Here is a 15950-nt window from a genome sequence, read left to right as displayed (position 1 = left end):
ATGACTCGGCTGCGTATGGCTCGCCAGGCGCCAGCAAGACCACTCACCTCGGCTTGGCCATTTATAGAGCCATCGGGGTTTGTGAACGATCCAGACTGTCTGACAAACCCAAGCAGTAGTGAATTAGGGCGCATCGACGGTGGTGGACTTTGGAACACGTCGTGTAATGGTTCGACCGATAACTACATGCCTGACTACTATGATTCACAATATGGGACGCCAGTGGCTGTGGCGAGCATCATTGCAGCATTGTACACCATCGTCTGCATCACAGGCCTTGTGGGAAATGTCCTGGTTATGTACGTCATTCTCAGGTGAGCCATCTTGCTGACTTTCCTTCCTAAATGGTGCCTATTGTGTCTGTTGTACCGGCGTTATCACATTGCCATAATCTTTGCATGCATGCCATAATATTCTAATAATTAAGCCTCTCGCTATAGGATAGGGGGAGGTTTATACCTGTTGTCAGGTTTGTTCCTTCAATTGGTGCCCCCAGTTTTTAATGCCACCGCAACTTTCTTCGACCCTCGAGGAGTAGTAAACCAGCATTTGTTTTTTCCTTTTTTTTCTGCCAATGTTCGAGCCAGCCAGAACTTTTGGAATGATATTTTGCATCAATAATGGGAATACAAAGTATGTGGGGTTAACATAATGTTTTTTTGACCTTGACCTAATTTTAAATGTCAAGACCTAATTATAGACTATTTAACATTTTTCACCATAACTCCACTAAGATTTGCCCGATCGGAACGAAAATGCCCTCAATTGGTTGCCTAGAGTAAGCCACATTTATGTCATACACCTCTGGCTTTAAGGTCAAGGTCAAATGGAAGTCAGAAAGAAATAACGCTTTTTTTGTCATCGCTCAATGTTGACAATGATGTACTCGATCTGAAAGAGAGCTTGGCTTTCCAAGATGGCCATGCATCATAATAGTGTACCTGCTCTGAAGTTGTGCACCTGATATTTGATTAGTGTCCTTGACATACTTTTTTTAGATTGTGACCTTAATTAACTAAAAAACCTTTTTTTAAATCATAACTTGAATAATTCTCCTCCGATTTTCACGAAGTTTAGTTTTATGGATAGATTGTAGACGGGGACACATTTTCTTAATTTACACTCTATCCATAAATATTGAAGGTCAGGGTCATATGGAGGTCAAAAAGAATATGGCCATCATTATAACCGGTGGAGGCTTAACCTTGGCGATCGCCTTGTAGTGTAGTAGATAGTAGAAAAATCGTGCAAATTATGATACAAGCATAAAATTTGGCATTTCTGTTCTGCAGATTCTGATCAAATCTGCCCGATTGGCCATTTGAAAATCCAAGATGGCGGCCATTTTTCAAGATGGCCGCCAAGTTAGCCTCCCGAAGTTGACTTTTTGCTTAGAAGTATTTGCAGTAGTCTGATTTGCATGATCTAAGTGTGGATTCCTCTGTTTTCAAGCCTGCTGGGGTGGATTTTCCTGTTTTTAAAGCCCGCTGACACACACTTTTTCTGATTTTGCACATTTGTTTATGATTTTCATACGTTTGCATGACTTAACATGTATGTAGTAGTAGCTACTTATGCATGGGGTGTAGGGGTGTAGTCTTAGAGGTAGTACCTTTGTTTCAACAGTCAGCCACATCCCTTGGATGGACTACTGGCACTGGTCCTCATCACTGGCCCAACTCTCATCTATGGCTCCAAGAAGTTGCTGGTGCATGGCATCAGCCACACCCTGGTAAACCGCGTTGGCTCGCAGGCTAAACTAGATGAGGGTAGCACACAGAAGGTCTCTGCGTGCGATGGAGTACATCTCGCTCCAAATTTTCGAAGTGCACGAAGTTGATGAAACAGATGTGCCGATTGAATCCAGGCCACTTACCAGTCCTTTAATCAACATTTCCAGTTCATCGCCAACTAAGAATTTCTTGAAGGAGTGATTGTCGGGCACTACCAAGGCACATTGGTGACATCACTGCTGTGAAACTCAGCGTGGGGTTCAGTGTCAGCTAAGTAGGAATTGTATGTTGGCATCATTGTTGGCATCATACTGCAACAACTTACTAGTGTCCCAAATGTTGCCTAATCAACCCCGGATCAGTTAGGCAGCCGCACCTGAATTGACAGGACGTGCCAGCGTGGGAGAGCCGAGCCCAGGATAACGGGGTTTTAGTTATCTGGATGGTGTACAGATCACATGGGACTTATGACACTGGATGAACGATCAGACTAGGTGTAGGGCAGATGCATAAACCTAGTTGTATCCCATACAGGAAAGTGTCCATTATACATGTACAGGGTGGTAAAAGGATAAATCCTCGAACCTGAACGTCATACTGGCCATGGACGCGAGTTCTACTGGTAAATCATGGAACACTGTCTGGACCAAGTGTTGCCTATGTCAGGAGGTTAAGAAAGAAGATCTAAAGTCCCCCCAGGCCAATCCTGCCAAAAGAGGAGATGATGGGTATATGAACTTGGCATGGAATATTCCTCTGTTTCACTCACTCAATGCACTACCAATCAAGCTGGGCCCTGCAAGACTTGACGAAGGTGGTGGGATAGAGGAAACCTTGAGACAAAACAAGGCACGATATCATGAGAGTTGCAGGCTTCTATTTAACAACACAAAGTTACACAGAGCTGAAAAAAGATCAATCCCTGCAGGTGCGAGTGATGAGGGCAGTAGAAGTAAGATCCAAGAAGCTAAAACACAAGAATGTTTTCTTTGCTAAACCCAAGGGGGTGAGCTTAGAGAAGCAATGACAATGAAATTGAATAAGAGAATAAACAAATGTGCAAAAACACTCAGTGATAGAAAACTCCTTGCCAAACTGAGTGTAGGAGATGTCGTAGCACAAGAACTGAAATGTCACCCTGCCTACTTGGTGGCACTGTATAACCGAGAACGAGACTACCTGAAGGCGCAGGAGCAAGAGAAAGTACAGGAGCACTGAAAGGAAGCGTATCCAATTGCTTTCTCCGAACTGGTCACCTACATTAGTGAGATGAAAACTGCCAGTGATAGTACAGAGCCACCCATTTTCAGGCTTGCTGATATGACCATGCTTTACAAGCAGAGGCTGGAGCAGCTTGGTGTTGAATCACCTGATGTTCATCCTACTCGACTTAAGGACCAACTGCTTTTTCACATCCCCAAGCTGCAAGCTCATCGCCAAGGATGAGATGTTCTGCTGGCTTTTGAGAATGATGTCTGCTCAATCCTCACACAAGCATCCAAGTACGGTGAAGCGATCCATCTAGTGAAAGCTGCTGGGATAATAAGACGAGACATGCTCCATCAAAAGTCGCATTTCAGCAGCACGTTTCATGACACAGACCTAGAACAGGCTGTACCACCATCACTTCTGCAATTTGTATGCATGGTCGAACATGGCGCAGACATCAAGTCCCAACTCCAGCATGGAGCATCGAAATCTGACCTTTCTATATCACAGCTCCTGCAGTACAACTGCTTTGCCAAGTACAAGGAAGGAATGGATGTCCACAGGCATTCCAATGACCATGAGACACCTTTTGCAGTCTACGTTGGCCTGTATGTGTTTGCCAAGAAGAGGAAGAGACAACTCATTTACATGCTCCATGAGAATGGGCTCAGCATATCATACGACAGAGTCCTAGAAGTCTCAGCCCAATTAGGAGAAGCAGTTGTTGCACGGTATGTGGAAGATGGAGTCATCTGTCCCCCAGTCTTGAGAAAGCAGTTGTTCACGACTGCAGCAGTGGACAACATAGATCATAATCCGACTGCGACCACAGCTCAAACATCCTTCCATGGCACAAGTGTGTCCATTTTCCAACACCCAAGCACTGAAAATGCTGGCGATGAACATGAGCTGCTCAAACTGGAGTCAGAAATGAAGGTGAAGAAAGTTCCAGAGCTTCCAGAAGCATTCACCAATGTTCGACCAGTATACATTACGAAAAATCCCAGTCCTTACCAGAACCCGAGTCAATCTGGTCACACTTGAAAGAAGAATATTCTTGGTTGGAGGAAGTGTTCCTCACTGAGGATGTGGCTCATGCAGTCTGCATCACATGGTCAGCCCACCATGCAACACAGAAAAGGAGCCATCCATTTGAAGTGAGCATTTCAGCACTGATGCCTCTGTTGCGAGACCAGGCTCACTCTGTTGCAACGATCAAGCATGTCATGGAGAAGGTCTGTGATACAGTGGCTTTCCTGAACCCAGGGCAGACACCTGTCATTGCTGCTGACCAACCATTGTATGCTCTGGCAAAACAAATACAAATACAATGGCAGTGGCCCGAATATGGAGAGGACAAGTTCGTTATCATGTTTGGTGGACTTCATATAGAAATGGCTGCACTGAGATCGATAGGAACACTACTACAGGACAGTGGCTGGACCAGTTCCATTGTGGAAGCAGAGGTGGCCTCATTTGGTACAGCAGAGTCTTTCCTGTCTGCATCCAGTGTCACCAGGACAAGACAAGCACACCAGATCACTGCATGCAACTTGTACAAACTGATGAAGGAAGCATACCATGACTACCGCTCTGAAGAGTCTAACAGATCAGATCTAACCTTTGAAGATTGGTGTGAACAACGGAGGCAAGAGAGTCCACAGTTCCAGTTCTGGAGTCTGGTGCTGGACATGGAGCTCACCATATTCACCCTGATCCGCTCATTCAGATAAGGAGACTTCAACCTGTACCGTGAAGCACTTTCAGAACTGGCGCCTTACGTCTTTGCGAATAACAATGTCAACTATGCGCGATGGCTCCCAGTTCACCTCCGAGATATGATGTTGCTTGAGAAACAACATCAGATGTGGCCAGGGAGTTTCACAAAGGGAACTTCGTTATCCACAAGTCTAGAAGAGAATTCTCTGCCCTGGCAATCGACCAAGCCCACGAGCAAACTAATGCAGTCATCAAAGGTGACGGAGGAGCAATTGGGTTGACAGAAGACCAGGCAGCACTTCGTAGGTGGATGGTCGCTGGACCTGAAGTGAGTCATCTAGCATCTGGATATGAAGCCATGTCTGGTATGAAAGATGCAACCAACAACAGCAGACACCATGAACAGACACTGAGTGCCCAGAAATCTTTCTTTGAAAAGGTGAAAGCACTCTCTGCAGTAATGCAGGAGATGGGCAACCCATTCCAAGAAGAATCAGCTGACCTACTGGTACTAGACATGAAGAACATTGCAGACCCAACTGTAGCCAAAATGGGAGCTTCACATCACCAGTGAGGCAAAGAGCAGTTCCATTCATTCATGGAGGGGCTACAGAATGAAGGTGAATGTCCTTTCTATCATCCAATCAAGAAAAACATTGTTTCTTTCTTCAAACAAGAGCAAGCTGGGGGAAGTTCTAAGGAGAAAGTCCTGAAAGACGACTGTCAGCTGTTCTCACGACTGTTCATCTCATGCCAGAACAGGCAGTGTGACTTGCAAGAATTCTTCAAGCATGAGAATCAGTCACACCCTGCATCTCTCAGTGACAGCGGCAAGCTTCATACATATCAGAAGTCACAGCTGGCTGAAATTCTTGAAGCGCAAGTGAACATCCCAGACAGAGAACCAAGGGGAGATGCAGTCATCATTGATGGCTCAGCACTTATCAATGCCCTTCCTCCACGCACTTCAAAGATATTTGATGACTATGCTAAAGAAGACATCATCCCAAAGGTGGAATCCTATGGTGCCAGGTACGAGAGGGTGGACGTAGTGTTTGATGTGTACAAGAAGTCAAGTCTGACGTCCGAGGCAAGGTCGAAAAGGGGGCAAGGAATCAGAAGAAGAGTGACAGGAACCAGTAAGACCTCAAGTAACTGGAGAAGCTTTCTTCGAGATGACAGCAACAAGGCTGAGCTGTTTCACTTCCTTGTGGAAAAGATGTGTGAAGCACAGACGACAAGCACAGTCATTGTCACAAAAGGAGAAGATGCCATTAGCAACACAAGGAAGTCACTGGATGCTGTGTCTCCATGTTGTCATGAAGAAGCTGACACTCGAATATTTGTACACGCCAGGGATGCAACGACGGATGGTCGCAAGTCCATTATCATTAAGGATAATGACACGGACGTACTTGTCATAGCAATATCTGTACTGCCATCCTTTCAGGAACTACGTCTTGAGAACATGTGGATTGCCTTTGGCCAAGGAGCCAAGGCACGATGGATTCCAGTCCATGAGGTAGTTTCTGCAATAGGGCCTGAGAAAGCTTGAGGGATCCCATACTTCCATGCGTTCACTGGATGTGACGTCGTGTCTGCCTTACACGGTAAAGGGAAGAAAACTGCATGGCAGACTTGGAACGTCTTTGATGATGTTTCTGAAACATTCACCAATCTCATCCAGCATCCAACATTGATTCGTGATCTTGACCTGCAGAGGCTGGAGAGATTCGTTGTCCTCATGTATGACAGATCAAGCACAGCCACTGGTGTGGATGGAGCAAGACTGGATCTCTTTGCCCGCAAGCAGAGGCCGTACAACTCAATTCCACCAACACAGGCAGCCCTCAGAGAACATGCAAAGCATGCGGCCTATCAGGCTGGGATCATCTGGGGCCAGGCAACCATCTCCAGTCCAGACACGAGCAGTCCCGCTGAATGGGGATGGACATAGAAAGGAGAGACGTGGCAGATATGTTAGACAACACTACCCCCTATTGTAGCCAGCTGTCAGGAAATGACCAAGTGTTCCTGTAAGAAAGGTTGCAACCGGAGATGCAAGTGCTTTCAGTCAGGGCTCCCCTGCACAGCACTCTGCAGCTGCATATGTGGACAGTATCAGCTGGAGGAACATTCGCATGGTATGCATAACTTTGAACATTTACTAGCCAGCGCCCGGTTGCAGAAAGGCCTTAGCTTCATATGACAATCATTAAAGTGGTGCAAAATCAGGAAAAGTGTGTGTTAGGGGGCTTTAAAAACAGGAAAATCCATTCCAGCAGGCTTGAAAACATAGGAATCCACACCTAGATCATGCAAATCGGACAACTACAAATACTTCGAAGCAAAAAGTCAACTTCGGGAGGCTAACTTGGCGGCCACCTTGAAAAATGGCCGCCATCTTGGATTTTCAAATGGCCCATTAGGCAGATTTGATTAGACTCCCCTGGAGAACAAATGTGCCAAATTTTATGCTTGCATCATCATTTGCACGGTTCCTCTCAAAAATTGCTGTTATCTGCCCCACTATTGTGATCGCAGATATCGAATTGTTATGCTCACCTTAGAATTGCTCTTTTGATCTACTATCTCTCTTCTCGTCTTGCTCTCCCTGCTCTTTAATTTAAGCCAACAACCCTCCATAGCTCTACCAGGGCAACCAGAAAACCTCTCCTTGTGAACATTTCAAAGTTCAGGTTTCTTTCTCACCTGCATTATTTTGTCCTCCGTTTACACCGACATAATCACCTGCCTGTGTATATCCGATCGTATTCCTCCTTCCATTGCTTCAAGGTTGAAGCTCACCACAATCTCAGGTCGTCTCTCGTTTCTCTTGATGATCTTTTTCATTCCCGCAAACCTCCAGTCAGAACCCACCATTTATTACAGGGCATGTTTATCTGTTCATTAAATGTCAGCGTGTTGACTTCTGCCCTTTTGTGTCGGGGAAAACCACCTCCTCTGTCGTTTAGCACCTGTCCTGAGCCTGAGTTTAGCACCTGTCCATGCCTGGTTTATTACCTGTCCTGAGCCTGAGTTTAGCACCTGTCCTGAGCCTGAGTTTAGTACCTGTCCATGCCTGGTGTTAGCTTAATGGTTAGGGTGGCAGGCTTTGGATCCTCAGGTCCTGAGTTCAAATCCCGCTCAGCTGTTGAAATGTTGAAATAATACCGGGTGGGGTTAACTCGGCCATGAACCCCATGATGTCATATTTAAACGACAATGGCACTCGGTAGAGCGTATACCTTCCGCCAGGCTGAACAGTTTACGTTTTGTATCCCACTGGTGGGTCGGATCTGCATCTGGACGTTAACCAAAATTTAATCGGCTTGTTCTTGTCACCTAACTAACTCATCCTCCAAGTTCTGTCATCATCCGACCAACAACGTTTTGAGACGTCATGCTCTACCGTATGGAATATCGATTTTGGCTCCATCTCTCAATGGTGAAGAATCACTTAAAAATTTATCGGATCCGGATCCGGATCGACACCAAAATGGAATAGATTCTTCCTTGTCGCACACCCAACATGTCCACCAAGTTCCGTCCGAATCCGCCCACAACTTTTTGAGATATCTTGGTATATATCGTTTTTGGGCTTATCTCTCGATGGTGAAGAATCACTTCAAGAATTCTAGTTTCTGGATTTTCACCGAAATCTTCACCTCAAAGACAAATAAATGAACAGATATAGATCTAATGTTTCCTTTGGTGACCTTTGGTGATGGGAGTAGTTATTATTACCAATGCACATTCTCATGATTTTAACCCAATACCAGCCACCACGCAGAGTTATATTGAAGGCCGCATGGTGTTCATAAGGTGCTATCAGCAATAAACCTGCTGCATTTAAGACTGACAGCGAGGTGCATTGTGGGTAACTTGGAAACTACCATCACAACAGCATATTGGTAATTACTGGGTTATGGTTTTTGAAATTACACGATTGGAAAATTGAGATTATTTTCCTTTCTTACGACTGACCGCGTCCTTTGTTGCAATCCAACAGTATCACATAATGAACTCGACTCGAAATGAATGAGATCTTTGAGACAGAGCAGTCATCTGTATATATTGGGTTAGAGTGAACACATAAAATGTCCATTACGTGAAAAATCCCCATCAAAATGTAAGCTCCGTCATGTCCACCAACCCAAATCGCAATGCAATGAGATGCAGTTGTTGGCAGCACAGACTTTTTGCTTCATGACACAAATAGATGCAACTCAGTTGCTGAGAGACCAACGATCCAATGTCATGTGACCCTCACTGAATGCCCCTTGAAACAAAGGGATCTGATGATTGGTGACCAGCCACCCTTGAAAGAGGTGGCTGTGATCACATTGTGATTTGATTTGTCAAGCATTGCATCTGCTTCTCTTTCATATGTTTTTGTGCAGCAATCTGGGCTCATGGAGGAGTTAAACAACAGAGGGCAGCAGTTTCCCATACTGGTGGAGGATCAAAAGAGAACAGGGATAAAGACATTGCACATAAGTGTACGAATGGCAGAACGGAAAATGGTGAGGGATGTGATCGATGAGAGTGGAAGAGAGGTGGGGTGGGTATGGAACAAAGCATGATGTGATTATTGACAGCACCATTTATGGACTGGATGGATGGGCATGAGATAACAGACACAGAGAGGCTGTTCCACAGAAGAGAGAATAGAGGGATGAAGGAATGGAGTTGAGCGTTCGGCTTGGAATCTGGGGACGTAACCAGGCATAGAATTCGGAAAGAACGTGTGTGACCCTGGCATGCTAAGTGATAACAGAGGGTTGACACAATGGGAGAGCGAAGCCAGAATTGAGAAGATAGAAAATGGAGTCCTACAACCGGCAGCGGGTGAAAAGCAGATGTTGAGTCTTGGTCTCCTGCCAGCTGCTGAGAGACACCGATAACAAACAACCTTAAATGGGATCGCCTCCAGGGGAGCAAAGATGGAAAACAGATGCACCAGCCATAAGTGGTACCCATTCTCCATGATACTTCACAAGATGACCTCATATTATCCACTTTAACAAAATGGACTATCATTTACAGTGCCGATAGAAAGTCTACACTCCCTTTCAAAATTTTCACCTTTTGTTGCCTTTCAGCCTGGGATTAAATTGCCATTAAATCAGACTTTTTCCACCTTCATTTACACATGGTAATCCACAACTTCCAAGTGAAAAATAAATTCCACTAATTTCAGAAAATTAATTAAAAATACAAAACTAGAATATCTTGGTGGGATAAGTGTCCACCCTCCTGAGTTAATACTTGGTGGAAGCACATTTGACAACAATTACAGCTGTGAGTCTGTTGGGATAGGTATCTACCAACCTTGCGCACCTTGATTTGGCAATATGTGCCCATTCTTCTGAACAAAACTATTCAAGCTCAGTCAAGTTGTGTGGGGAGCATTGATGGACAGCAATCTTCGAGTCATGCCACAGATTTTCGATTGGATTTAGGTCGTGGTTCTGATTGGGCCACTCAAGGTCGTTTATCTTTTTGTTCCTTCGCCACTCCAATGTAGTTTTGCTGTGTGCTTCAGGTCGTTGTCATGCTGAAAGGTGAACTTCCGTCCCAATTTCAGCTTTCTTGCAGAGGGCAACAGGTTTTACTTGAGGATTTTTCTGTATTTTGCTCCATCCATTTTCCCTTCTATCCTGACAAGTGCCCCAGTCCCTGCTGATGAAAAGAAGCCCCATAACATGATGCTGCCACCACCATGCTTCACAGTAGGGATGGTGTTCTTTGGATGATGTGCTGTGTTGGGTTTGCATCAAACGTAACATTTTGCATTTAGGCCAAAAAGCTCCATCTTGGTTTCATCAGACCACAAAACTTTTTGCCACATGTCTTCAGAATCTCCAGAGTGGTTGTTTGCATACCACAAACAGGAGTCAAGGTGGGCTTTTTTGAGTAATGGCTTCCTTCTTGCCCCCTCCCATACAGGCCAGACTTGTGTCATGCTTGGGACATTGTTGTCAATGCACACAGTGACCAGTCTTTGCCATAAAGGCATGCAGCTCTTTCAAAGTTGCCATTGGCCTCTTGGTGGCCTCTCTGATCAGTCTCCTCCTTACGTGGTCATCCTGATCGAGGCATGGTCTTGGTTGTACCATATGCCTTCCATTTCTTAATGATTGTCTTGACTGTGTTCCAAGGGATACTCAAGGCCTTAGAAATATTTTTCTGCCCATCCCCTGATTTGTGCCTTTCCACGACTTTATCCTAAAGGTTTATTGAAAGCTCCTTGGAACTCATGGTTGAGTCTTTTTTTTTTTTTTTTTTTTTTTTTTTTTTTGTATACCTTGGTCGAGGCTCGTATGAGAGCTAACACACAACTCACAGCAAGGAGGCATGAGACAAGAGGGGCGGGAGTGGAAGGGACAAAACATTGGGGAACAGACACAGGTGAACTGTGGAAGGGAGAGGGATGGGGATGGGACGGGGAACATGGCGAGGGGAAGATGGACATTAAAGGGACTTTCAGGAAGGAAAGCAGGAGAATTGAAGGAAGTGGGCTTGGGTGGATTATCGGGGGTAGAAAAGATCGAGGATTTGGATGGGGGAAGATAAGAGGTGGTGGTGAACAGCTGTTTTGAAAGCCTGGAGGGAAGAATGGGAAAGAATAGAGTGAGGAAGTTTATTCCAAAGGCGGGAAAAAGAGGAATGAAAGAGTGAAGATGAGCAGTGATTCGTGATTTTGGTAGTTTTACCAGAAGGGGGTTGTTGGCGGACCTTGAGCGCCCTGTGGAAATGTGGTTGGGACAAATCACAGAGAGAGCAGGGGGGCAAGGCTGGAGAGGAGTCGGTAGAAGACAGAAAGACCACCGACCAACCTGCGGTGATTGAGTGAGAGGCCCAAAGACTCAGCTTCATTGCGGGAGATGCCAATGATCTTAAAAGCCCTGGTTTCGACAGCGTGAAGTCGAGAAAGGTGGGAGGCAGGAGCACCAGCCCAGAGGGGAGAGCAGTACTCCATCAGGCTACGGACAAAAGCTTTGTAAGTGGTCAGGAGCTCAAGAGGGCCGAGGAAGGACTTTGCACGACGGAGGATTCCCAGTCGGCGACTGGCTTTTGAGGCAAGGTTGGAAATGTGACTTTCCCAGGAAAGGTCATGGCAGATAGTGAGACCCAGAAGCTTGAAAGAAAAGACTTCTTCCAGAGGATTGTTGAGAAAGTGGATGGGGGGTTTTGTAAACGGTCCTTTCGAAGAGACATAGTGAGAGTGTGAGATTTGTCTGGATTGAAAGACATGTTCCACGTGTTGGACCAGTTTGTGATTTTATCCAGATCTGCAGTGAGCGAAGAAGCTGCTGCTTGCCGGTCTGAGGGATGACAGATGGTACGGCAGAGGGTGGAGTCATCGGCAAAGAGAAATAGAGGATTTTCCAGAGAGTCCGAGAGATCATTGATGAAAACCAGAAAAAGAACAGGGCCCAGAACGCTACCTTGAGGAACTCCAGCCTGCACAGGAAGAGGGGATGAAAGAACTCCATTTAGGGCCACACGTTGACTGCGACAGGAGAGGAAGTCTGCGAGCCATGAGTGGAGATGGCCTTGAATACCATGGGAAGAGAGTTTGGTGAGTAGGGCAGGGTGCCAGACTGTGTCAAAAGCACGTGATATGTCCAGGGATACGGCTCGGATTTCCTGTCTGGCATTGAGGACCTCCATCCATTGATGGGAGAGCAGTAGCAGCATATCTAGGGTAGAGTGACCTGGTCTGAAACCAAATTGATGATTGGAAATCAAGCCATTGGAGAAGAGGAAGGATTTCATGTCTGAAGCGATGATGGATTCCATAACCTTGCTGATGATTGGGAGAAGGCTGATTGGTCTATAGTTACAGGGATCTGTTTTTGCACCTTTTTTATGCAGGGCAGTGATGTTAGCAGATTTCCAAGCAGATGGCAGATGACCTTGGGAAAATGAGAGGGTGAATAGAACAGAGAGAGGGTGAGCAAGAGCAGAAGAGCAGGCTTTGAGGACTTTGAGGTCTTTGCTGTGAAATGCACTACCCAGTAGAGGAAACCTACAGGAACAGCTGATTTTATTCTGAAATAATCAGAATCACTGTAATTTAACAAAGGTGGAGGCCAATTAACTTGTGTGATAATGAAGGTGATTGGTTTTCTCCTGAGCTAATTTACAATTGCTGTGAAAAGGGGGGTGGACACTTATGCAACCAAGATATTGTAGTTTTGTATTTTTAATTATTTGTGGAATTTGTTTTTCACTTGGAAGTTGTGGGTTACGATGTGTACACAAAGGTGGAAAAAGTCTGATTTAATGTAATTTAATTCCAGGCTATAAGGCAACAAAAGGTGAAAATTTTGAAAGGGGGGTGTAGACTTTCTTTTGGCACTGTATGCGCTCCACTGAGTGCCGTTCTCATTTTAATAATGTTTTCAGCAGTTTATTGGGCTGAGAGGCTGGCCTAGATGTATGCACACTCGCCTCGTAGCTGTCTTGGCTGGGTTTGAATTAAACTGTCATGACCCATCTATAAACTGTCATCCCAGTGTTTCCCAGGCAGGGTGATTCATCAATATGTGTGCCGTCCCTCGGATGAACGTTAAACGGGTGTCCCATCTGCCGGTATTTGTTGGTGGACGTTAAAGATCCCACGGTGTCCTTCGGGAAGCTCTCGCCTGAACCTTGAAGACCTACAGAAGGCATAGCATCAGCGTCACAGCTGTGCTCTCAGCCAATGATGCTACCCAGCAGCCTTGTTCTGCACACAAAAGCAGAAGCAGTGAATTCAAGCATTGAAAAAACGAACTGTTTGTGAATGTACACTATTGATGGTTATTGTTTAAATGATAATGAAGGCAACATTTAGTAGTTTATCCATTGGTTATCCCTTACCTGATAGGTACACGAAGATGAAAACGGCGACCAACATCTACATTTTTAACCTTGCCCTGGCCGATGCCCTTGCCACGATCACACTACCCTTCCAAAGTGCCAATTATCTCTTGGGATCGTGGCCATTCGGAGGTCTCCTCTGCAAAGTGGTCGTCTCCATTGACTACTACAACATGTTCACCAGCATCTTTACTCTGACCATGATGAGTGTTGACCGTTACATAGCTATCTGCCATCCAGTCAAGGCCTTGGACTTCCGCACACCCGTAAAAGCAAAGCTCATCAATGTCGCCATCTGGCTCCTATCTTCGACTATTTGCACTCCCGTCATGGTTATGGGAACCGCAACATTTGAGCACGGAGGTGAGCACATCATTTTTGGACATTTTTCTACTTATCTTGAAGGAAGTTTTTTTTGTTAGAATGTTTTTTTTTTGCAAAACTTAACCTGGGAAAGCTTAACTCTTTTTAAAATGTACAATTTATCAAATACTGTATTCTGCTATATTTGTTGCCACAAAATCCTCATGTTCTTTAATTGATCGATGTTCAACCGATGGGTGGATGCAGTCCTAACGCGTTTATTTAGAAAGTGATGGACAGAGCACGGCGTTGTATGCAGCAAGTAAAATGATGCCTGGCTTTTCTTCTGCCCTTCTCCTCTTCCTTTATCACTTATAATTGTACAAGCCGGTAGGTGACATGGGTAGTCGCTACATAATTGCATACTAAGTCATACAGTTTTTGATGGATCGGGCTGAAAATTTTTGACAAAGAGGTTGATCATAGTGCGCATAAAAGTCTGGAAGAGGATTTTTGATTTTCGAAAAAATAATTTTTTTAGGATTTTTCAAAAATTTCAAAGTCCCGTTGCTAGGCAACGGTGGCGTCCATAGCAACGGTGCTCAAAAGCATAGAACTAGATCCTGGTATGAACCTACCTGTCAAGTTTCATCAAAATCAGTTGACTCCTCTGGCCTCCAGACCTATCCATTACATACAAACATACAAACAAGCCAGTAGGCGACATGGGTGGTCGCTACATAATTGCATACTAGTCAGACAGTTTTTGACGGATCGGGCTGAAATTTTTTGACAAAGAGGTTGATTTTATAGTGCACATAAAAGCCTGGAAGCCGATTTTTGATTTTCGAAAAAATTGATTTTTGGGGATTTTTCAAAAATGTCAAAGTCCTGTTGCAAGGCAACAGTGGTGTCCATAGCAACGCTGCTCAAAAGCATGGAACTAGATCCTGGTATGAACCAACCTGTCACGTTTCATCAAAATCGGTTGACTCCTCTGGCCTCCAGAGCTGTCCATTACAAACAGACATACAAACAAACAAACATTCATACAGACGGAAAAAGAGAAAATAAGGGTAGTCGAGCGACCACTCAACAAGCCGGTAGGCGAAATCTGTGGTTGTGACATAATTGCATACTTGTCATACAGTTTTTGACGGATCGGGCTGAAAATTTTTGACAAAGAGGTTGATTAGAGTGCGCATAAAAGCCTGGAAGCCGATTTTTTATTTTCAAAAAATATATATAAAAATATTTTCTGGATTTTTTTCAAAAATTTCAAAGTTCCGTTGCTAGGCAACGGTGGCGTCCATAGCAAGGGTGCTCAAAAGCATACAACTAGATCCTGGTATGAACCTACCAGTCAAGTTTCATCAAAATCGGTTGACTCCTCTGGCCTCCAGAGCTGTCCATTACATACAGACAGACGGAAAACCTGAGAATAACGGTAGTCTAGCGACCACCCAACATAATCGGACCAAGAGCTTTTGTGAAAGCCCCTTCCTCTACAACCAACTCACATTGACGAGGCAGTTCAATCAGTATAAACTGCTATTTATTGCTTATTCACCTGATATAGCTCACTATATGGCATTCAGCAGAAAATTCCTGAACACTCGCAATCTTTTCACAGTTCAAAAACAAACTGTACAAGAGTGAGGCTCATGGAAGAGCAAGGTTAATTTGATAGTGGGAGTCGCAGAATAATAGCTTGAAACAACTAGCAAGGGGACAAACAAATAGGAAAGGAGAGAGAAAGAGAGAGGGGAAACCCTGAAATCAGTAAGTAAGAAGATCAGGTAGGGAAGGGTTAATGGGTGTAATAAAGACCATGGGTCAGGATGGAGGGTGGAGCGAGATGGCAGTGCACTGCCTACTTTTAGTCCTGAACGCAAGCTTGAGATGGAACACCCTCTGGAAGGTAGTTCCATAGATGGCAGCAGTGAGAAGTAAAGAAGTTGACGTGTGCATTCAGCTTGGATTTTGAAAGTTTCACCAGGATGGAGTTTCTGGAAGAACACGTGCATCCTCAGGTTGCTGAGAGCAATGTTGGAGAATGGACAGTCAGAAACAGAGACCACTGACCTGCCTGTGATGTGAGAGTAGCACATC

General features: G+C 44.9%; 1 protein-coding gene and 1 pseudogene across 2 annotated transcripts in view; both read left to right on the top strand.

Moving 5' to 3' along the window:
* LOC147012660 (delta-type opioid receptor-like) overlaps positions 1–15950 on the top strand; it is a 52309-nt gene that overhangs the window by 27666 nt on the left and 8693 nt on the right. For both annotated transcript variants that reach the window (XM_085853715.1, XM_085853716.1), the window contains exons 2-3: positions 1–314; positions 13543–13898. The exon at positions 1–314 is cut by the window's left edge and continues 30 nt beyond it. In XM_085853715.1, the coding sequence (XP_085709841.1) occupies positions 1–314; positions 13543–13898 (670 nt within the window). The remainder of the gene's footprint in view (positions 315–13542; positions 13899–15950) is intronic.
* On the top strand, positions 2148–4675 carry LOC147012661 (uncharacterized; annotated as a pseudogene).

Source organism: Eptatretus burgeri, chromosome 14 (assembly GCF_056783735.1).
Source record: "Eptatretus burgeri isolate ZD-2024b chromosome 14, Ebu_testis_v1, whole genome shotgun sequence".
In the NCBI taxonomy this organism is placed as follows: Eukaryota; Metazoa; Chordata; class Myxini; order Myxiniformes; family Myxinidae; genus Eptatretus; species Eptatretus burgeri.
The sequence above is the reverse complement of the archived record's forward strand: the minus strand, read 5'-3'. Positions and strand labels throughout refer to the sequence as shown.